Source organism: Fulmarus glacialis, unplaced genomic scaffold (assembly GCF_000690835.1).
Source record: "Fulmarus glacialis isolate BGI_N327 unplaced genomic scaffold, ASM69083v1 scaffold40240, whole genome shotgun sequence".
Taxonomy (NCBI): domain Eukaryota; kingdom Metazoa; phylum Chordata; class Aves; order Procellariiformes; family Procellariidae; genus Fulmarus; species Fulmarus glacialis.
In genome coordinates this window covers 1-8,458 of record NW_009187811.1, presented here as the reverse complement: position 1 = coordinate 8,458, position 8,458 = coordinate 1, and the positions used below count along the sequence as shown (strand labels likewise).

At 37.7% G+C, this 8,458-nt stretch overlaps 1 protein-coding gene and 1 long non-coding RNA gene across 2 annotated transcripts; one reads left to right on the top strand and one right to left on the bottom strand.

Moving 5' to 3' along the window:
- Positions 1-564: 564 nt before the first annotated feature.
- Positions 565-2,655, top strand: LOC104075785. The gene is made up of 2 exons (XR_683508.1): positions 565-685; positions 1,354-2,655. It is a non-coding gene; the product is annotated as an uncharacterized LOC104075785 (long non-coding RNA).
- A 3,842-nt stretch (positions 2,656-6,497) lies between these two features.
- Positions 6,498-8,455, bottom strand: LOC104071695 (thiosulfate sulfurtransferase/rhodanese-like domain-containing protein 3; the record flags this gene model as incomplete). The annotated part of the gene is made up of 3 exons (XM_009576424.1): positions 6,498-6,561; positions 7,918-8,077; positions 8,299-8,455. Coding segments are annotated over 3 exons (381 nt in total), but the record flags the coding sequence as incomplete, so codon positions are not given.
- Positions 8,456-8,458: the final 3 nt, after the last annotated feature.

The window sequence follows — 8,458 nt, the reverse complement described above, 5'->3', positions numbered from 1 at the left end:
AATATTATAAAAATAATAATGAGAAGAATATAATAAGAATAAAAAGTATTTAGACACTCCTTGGCTCTTTATTTCTTGGAAGGAAAGAATTCAGACCAATGTTTTGTGGTTTTGGGCTTTTTTTTTCCTACACTGTGCCTCTGATGTGTATAGAACTTTGATAATCATCAGCTACTGTATTGGTAATCCATGGTCATCTAGCTGCAGTCATGCTGCCAGGTGTCTGTATTTTCCCAGTAGCATAGTTATAAGCTGTGACAGTAGTTGCAAATAAATAAATAAAAAGCTATTCAGCTTGCAGGGGAGGAGAAGTGGTATATACAGTTGAATGGGAGGGAAAGTATTCTGTTCAGGCTTCCATTCACAATTAAATAAAAAAAACTAATTACAGAAGTGGTTGATTACCAGACCAGATTAGATGTGAGACAGCTCTGTTTATATTATGAAAATTGTGCTGCTTAATTTCAGTTCGGGGCATGTTTAATTAATCACACACTTAAACTGACTGTGACAAAGATAAAATCACTATTGTGTCTGACCTTAAGATCTATTTTCTTTCTAATCAGATTTTAGAAATAATCAGGGTTATTCTGAAGCTGTATGAGCAGTGGAAGAACTTTGATGAGAGGAAAGAGATGGCTACTATTCTTAGTAAAATGCCTAAACCAAAACCACCTCCAAACAGGTACTGTACTTCCTTAATATACCTTTCATATGGAAAAACTGGACTACTGTCTTAAGAAGGAGTAAATGTTTAATTTGAGGTATAGCGTATGTTTTTACAGTGCAGACCTTTCTATTACAAACAGCCAGTCTGATTGTTCAGGAGCTAGTGAGAAGCAGAACATTCATTGTTTTATGGAGAGTGTTAAGGTGATTAGAATGTGCTCAATACAGCTTAGCAAATGTAAGGAACCGCGTTGTGAGGCTCCGTGGCTGGGCCAGATTCGTTGGAACTGCGCCTGCTTGATGTCGTATTTAATTACTGTGATTAAATATCACTGTTGGGAACCTGCACATGCAAATTCCTGTGCACATGCTTATGTAATGTGAACTTTGAAATGTTGACTTCAGAAGTAGATTCAGCAGGCAGCTGCATGGGGATATATTGAAATTATTATTCAAATAAATACACTGAAGTTATTTATGCATGCTGAGAATAGCCTTTGTATTTTTTATGAAACTGAGCAGAATATCTTAACCTATTTGTGTATATGTTGAAGTATTTTCCTTCAAAAGATTTTTACGACTTTCAGAATACCGTATTTTTTAATAATAAAAAAAAAAAAAGACAAAAATGTAATATGATGCTTCTTTTTGAAGACATGTGGTTTTGTTTTTTTTTTCTTCCAGTGAAGGAGAACAGGGTCCAAATGGTAGCCAGAACTCTAGTTATAGCCAATCTTAAGACATTCCAAAGAATTTCTTTATGGACCACTTTGACTCAAGACATCCTGGGATCTTCCCTGTGTTCATGAAATGGACAGAAGGTTTTAGTAACATCTTTGACAAAGAACTTGAAGAATAAATAGCTTGTTTGTGTCAAGCATTTTGAAAGCTTTTTCTTTAAAACTGCATCATTTTCTCTGACGCTGGAGCAAATGTACTATGATTTTTCAGTGTAAGGAATCAACCGTTAAACCGAGCTGCAAAAGATTAACACTATCCACTCAAAACAAATAGTACAGTATTGGTTTTGTTTGCTTTGAGAAAATTGTAACTTGCCATTGAAGTGAACTATTTTTAAAGCAACAGTAACCTGAAGCCTAAGTGTAAGCATATTAATGACCTGTGTTGTTTTCATTTTGTTTGTGACTGAAGGAAGATAGTGCACTGTATGTTAAATCTATTCATTACCTTGAGTTTTGTTGATTTTTTTTAAAAAAAAAATGGATTCTGTAACAAGTAACACAGCAATCCTTCAGAAACAAAGCCTAAAAGAGCCTGCAAAGAATATTGTTACAGTTTTAATGAAAGCTGCAGGAAAGAAATCCAGTTCCTTTTTTGGATTAGAAAAATGCTGTTTTACTCAGTATATGTACTTGGATGTTTTTGCCATGAAGCGTAGTAGCTCAGCTTTCCAGAAAAGTGCAATATGTATAGTGATTCTGCAGTTTTCTTAAACATTTCAAGTGTTAGGAATTTAAAAAACCCGACATACTATGATTTTTGTTTTCAAGTAAACGTACTGTATAGTACAATCGGAATATTTCACAATCAAGTAGAAATCTGGACATCATTGCTATTTTTTATGGTGGATTTTTTTTGTACAAAAGATATACACTGTTAGTCTGCCTTCACTGTTAGTGTGAATTTGTGTGGTTCATTAGAGAGTTTATTTAAGAGGATCAAGCTTTTGGTGAGCTTCATACTGGCTAATTTTAATTGTGATGTTAGGAGCAACTCTTTAGAATAACTGAAATGGGATTCCTTGGTTAACTATGTGCTGGAGAAAATGAGATTCCTTTAAACAGAAGGCCATATCCTGTGTTCCTTACTCAGGCAGATATCCCACTGAAGTCAGGAATTGGCCTAAATCGAATTTCTTGATTTTTAGATAACTTTGTTTCTAATTAAGTTCTGTACAATTTCATTTTGAATGATAAAGCTGACTTGCCCAAGTATAAAAATTGAATGATAAAATAAAGTGCAGTAATATTGTTCTACATTTTTTTTTCCTGAAGCAACACATTTCACTGGTCTGAAATATTGGGAGGGAAATTTTTGAAAACCCTTGCTCTGTGATGCACCTTGGTTCAAAAACCTGGCCCCTTAAAAAAACCCGTTTTTGCAAATACCTGTCTTTGTAATTGGCTGGTCATTCAGTGAAATGTAACTGAAGTGTGTTTGCATGTAGCCCGTTAGGCTACTAGCATTTATTTCTGTTCAGGTTATTTTCGTAAAACATTAGGTAAACAAGCCCAAACCACTTTGGTGAGATAGAAAATTATATACACTTTGGTCTTTGCTACTTTTGTTGCCATTTGATCCATACCTTTTACAGACACTTGATTGATGAAGTGGAGTTTGGGTATTTGCCTTTGTTTCTTGAAGTCTAAAATGTGCTATTTGTAATGTGGACTTGGGGAGTAGAAATAAATCAATGCAACTTGACCGCTGTGTGGAGTTCTTAAACAGGAACTGTTTTAGGTAAACACCAGTCTTCTCACGTATCCATATAATCTGCTAAGAAAGCTAATGTTTTGAAATTAGGGATTTCACACTGTTAATGAAGAATTCTGGCTGGAGTGATTAAAAGTTCTCTTGCTGCTCAAGAGCCTTTGCAGACTTGACTTCACACCTAAATTACCTATGTGACCTAAACCTCGGAGCTAAAATATCAGACACTTCTTGATGGTAAATAGAAGTATCTTAAGTAATTTCTCTACTGGGGAGGTGAGGATAGTTTTACCAACTCTGATTCCAGTGTAAACAGTGAAAGACAACAAAGTGCAGTCAAAGGAACTGGATTCAGCGATGACACTTATAAAAAGAAAGATGTAAATTGGAACAACAGGAAATGGAACATAATGTGAATTCAACAGCTTTGCTACCAACCAGACAGAAAAATACCACCTTTACTGTGCTTTATTTCAAAGGAGAGAAATGCATAAAAATGAGGTACCTCATTAAAAGAGAGGTAGCTGAAAGTCTTCACAGCTTACATGGTTACAGGTGACAGCGGAGCGTCAAAGCAAACACAGGCCATCTATGCCAAAAAGACTTAAGGAAAAATCTAAAAGGAAGCAAACTGAACTGGATCAGACAAGTTATTTAACTCAAAAAGCATCATTTGAAAAGCAAGTTATATCCAAATAAAGAAGATACAGAGGAGGACACAGAAAGGATCATCAACTTTGACAAGCTACAAACAGTTTGAGTAACACCTTGCGAAAAACTACCAAGACTAATAAAAACTAAATCTACCAAGGCTAATAAAACTAATGAAAATATGTATTTTTAGGTATACAGTGGCTTTCCTATTAAAAAAAAAAAAAGTAAATCCACAACTCTGGCTCCGAAAAGATAGCAGAGGTCTAGAAAAATCATGAGTGGTGTGAAGACTGAGGTGACAGCTGTTCATCACTTCTGACAGAAGAAGAAGGAGCATCCGATGAAAACAATACATGGCAAGCTGAGAAGCAACAAAGGGAAAGACAACTTCTCACAATGCCTTGTTAAACCCAATGCAGCCTGCTGTGACTGCTGGGAGTTTGTGTTGAAAGTTTACAAATACCCAAATATACCAAGACATGCAAAGCCTGAAGGAAGTATGAAAGCACTCCGAGTTGTAAATGAGAATAACCTGGGGATTGTATCATTACATACTTAACCTGTTTTATACTCTTCCTCAGATGTTTATTGCCGGTTGCCGCCAAACAGAAAATAACGGGCTGGACAGATCTTGGTTTGACCCAATATAACTGTTTGTTGTTCATTTTTTGTGGCTATGTAGTTTTAGATGTTCCCAACAAACTTTAATGTAGCTACAAAAGGAAGCATTGGTCATTTAGGACTAAATCGTGATTAGGTTCAGCTGATGAGATCTCCTTGCTTTGTTCATCTGTATACTGAAGTTTGGTGGCTCAGTCAATACAGCTAGGCATGATTAATTACACATTTAGCTAAATATTTTCAGTGTGTCTCAAGTTTTCTGTACAATCTGACCTTAATGATCTAGATCAAAACGCACCGTTAGTCCTGGTGAGGCCTGGCACAACACAGCCAACAGTGGGCTTCAGTTGCCCCTTTGACTATGTGCCCACAGCATTGTGAAACTGACAGTCTAGGTCATGTTAAACAGGCAAAATTAATAGATCGTAGGATTTGGCTAAATCCAACAAAACTGCTGGCATCTGTTACTCCTCCTGACCTTTCAAGAGTAAGATAGTGAGAATTGCAGAGTAGTTGACCACAAGGTAACACCCATACTCATCCTGGCATTTTAATTTCATCTTACTCCCATTAATTCATCAGTTAAAGTAAACCAGTATTTTGGAAATTAGTCTAAATTCTGGTTCTTAAGTTGTTCGGTGTTTTTTATGGATTGGAAATAAAATATAGCAATAAGACCACTAAAAAGTCAATGATACTTTGAAGAAAAATGCACTTATAACTCACTATTATGACAGGTACACTACAGGGTCTGTAATTATCAGCAAAGACGAGAGCAGAAACCCTTGTAAGATACACTGTCAGGGCAGCACAGCTAACGCAGCTGGCTGTGCCAACTACAGGAGTTCTCCTCTAGAAAGAAATGACTGCAGAGACACTGCGGGACTTGCTGGAAATACAATTCTAGTAAGATTAGTTACTTTTTCTTCTCTGTTCTCTAAACTTGAGAGGGTGTATTTTTTAGGTCGTCTTCTCACCATGCAGACTGCACTGTCAGAATGGAAGAGACGTAAGGTAAGCGCACATTGCCTGCAATACTGATTAGAGCAGAACCAGAGATTTTAATTCCTTTTTCCAGATGTTCTGCAGAGTCCTGAACTTCCGTGCTAGGACTTAAATTTCCTAGAGGCAAAAGCAATTCACCTTTGCTAGTCCCCCTGAACTGCTAACAGTATTAAAAAACAAACAAAAAATCCTTAAAATTACGACTATGCAAATTTATAGGTGGGGATGGGATGGGTCGGTTTGTTTTTTAAAGTTTAAAACACGCAAATTAACGTACATAAAAGAAGGAGGGGAGTTTAGTAACTTCCTTGGATACCTCAAATTTTCCAGCCTAAAATGATTACATCTCTGTAATAGTAACTTCAAATATAGGCAAGTTCTCACTTGATACTGAGCTGCTGAGGGAACAGAATTTGTTGACTTGAATGCTATAGCATTTTGTGCTCAGCAGATCTGTGTATAGAAATGGATATACTTTTAAAATAAGGAATCACACAACATTTTGAACAGCGAGTATTCTAGCATCAGGTCAGTTTCCCTTTGCATTTTCTGACCAGTAGTGAAGTTTTCGCCTTACAATCACATAGTACAAACCTAAAAATTTGTACTCTACTTGTACTCTGATAACACAGCAAATATTTTTAAACTCCAGCTACACATGAAGTATAATAAATCTGTGCTTAGGGCAGTTACCCCAATTCCATTAGAATATCTGCAGTTTAACTATTCTAAACAAACTACCCAACACAGTTATTTGTGAAAGGATAATTTTATTTGTCCTATCATCATTAGTTTAAACAATCATAACCTACACCATACAAAAATCTTGGTAAACATAACAAGCACTTGGGCTCTCTTCACATACTCTCACCAAAAAACATAGCCCAAAGTAAAGGTTGAACAAATTTCATGTCCTCTGTTCATGTCATAGTCTTTAGATATAATTTAAACCAAGCAGTTGATATGCACGGCTATTAGAAGGTGAATGTCCATTTACAGAAGAAAGCAGGAGTGGGCTGTATTCTGGAAGTGCAGTGCATGTAGTTTAAATGCTAAAACCTACAAAATATCCTGAAGCCTTGATGGGGTAGCCATCTTCATTTTTTCTCTGGAGGTTCATGTTTTACCCAATCCTCAAAGCCACCACCATATTGCTGAACTCTGAAAATATGCAGAAGATACAATGTTAAGAAGGACTCTTCTTGAAAGTGGTATCTAAGAGGAAATGACAAAAAACCCCTAAACCAAAACAAAAAAAAAATCAGAGGAAAAAAAACATACAGAAATTCTCTGCAATCAAATACACTTGTACCTAGCTTCAATGAGACAGATAGACATTCCTTGTACTCTAATACTGCCTGCTTCCATGCAGTGTATTTTGTAACTCTTTTCTTCCAAACGACACAATGCTGGAGATCAAACATCAAGCAAAAACATCAAGCAAGTAGTAGCAGCCGGATCAATGAAACAGTTTGCCACTTCTTTTTTTAAAAAGAGAGAACAGACTCACTGCGGTGGGAGATTTACATGTTATTGTGCCTAATACTTCAGACGTCATCAAATAAATGCAGCACACTGATCCTTACTTCCTTGCAAACCTACATGCTTTATAGAGCTGACATAAGCCTGCATAAAATTAAACTCTGGAAAACAAAAACCCACGATGCAAAACAATACTGAGGCCTTCAATTAGGCAGCATGAAAAACAGGTAATGGAGGATATTTTGCACTTATTAAAACAATATATTTATAAAACAAGAACGTGGTTCCAAACTTTTGACTAGAATTAGCAGGAATATTCCAGTTCATGAATTGCAGTTCAGCGAAAACATGAGCAAACAACCAATTTTTAAAATTCTATCTGCAGTCTTCAAGCCAGCGAGGCACCTTCTGGCACAGGTGTAACAATTCTGCCAACCAAACGCTGCTTTTGCTTTCACTCTATCAATCTCACTGTCTTTTTACCTACTGCCTTCACTGCTTTACTCCTGGCAAACAATCCAATGCTTTACTGAAAGTGAAGGCGTTGACTTTGTCAACAATGAACTGTACAGGTAGAACTGCAATTTAAAGGGTGTGGTTTCATGAACTATTTAATCTAATTTAAGATTGTACTTCTACAAAAGCGAGCAGTTCTCCACCTTTCAAATCATCCTGCATCTTAGGACTAGAGCTTATGAAGCTGTATAAGGAAGCAATGTCTCGTCAAGGGAGCCCTAAGAGGCAGAAGGACCCTTCGGTGGCAGCATGGTCTTGCAGCAGACTGCGTCACCTGCGGCACACGTGCAGAGCTGCTGAGGGGTTGTTTCACAGGGTGATACACCTCACTTTGCTGGAACACCTGATGGCATCGTTCAAGGTTCAGTGGAGACAAGAGAAGATGTCTAACTCAAATACCAGCCGTTTTGTTCATATTCCACATACAAATTTTTACCCTTGCCCACAAGAAGCTGAGTATGAGTTCTGCATTATGGGGGGAGGCCGCATTAATCCCACCCTTACACACACAAGTCATACCTGCTGAAGCCCAAGGACATGGCGAAACTGAGTGCTTGTTTACTTCTTGTTCCTGCCAAACAGGAGAAAACCACAGGGTCCGACTTGGACGGCATCTTTTGATTGTACTGCTCCTTGAAGTCCGTTGGGTCCATTTGTAAAGCTTCCACTAATTCACCCACTAGGAAATACAGAAAAAAAAGTTTCATTTATTCTCCATCCATAGACAGGCTTACACTGTAAGGCTTCTAATTCTTCTGGAGTAAAAGTTTAGCCTCACACCATAATAGCAGCTGTCTAGCACAGCTCCTCTTTGCTCAGTCACCACCACTTGTCCACAGACTTGACCATCAAGCAAAGGGGAACACCCAGTGCCTCCACGTAGCAGTATTAGTAACTTACGCGGTATGTTGACAGACGCTGGGATTCTTCCAAATCTCTCGATCTCCCACCTCTCCCGCACGTCTATGTGGAGGATGTTGGTCTTCTTCAAGTCTTTGAGCTCTTGGTAGGAAAGGCTCGGCGCCGCGCCGCTGCAGAGGCTGGTGGCACCCGCCGCCCC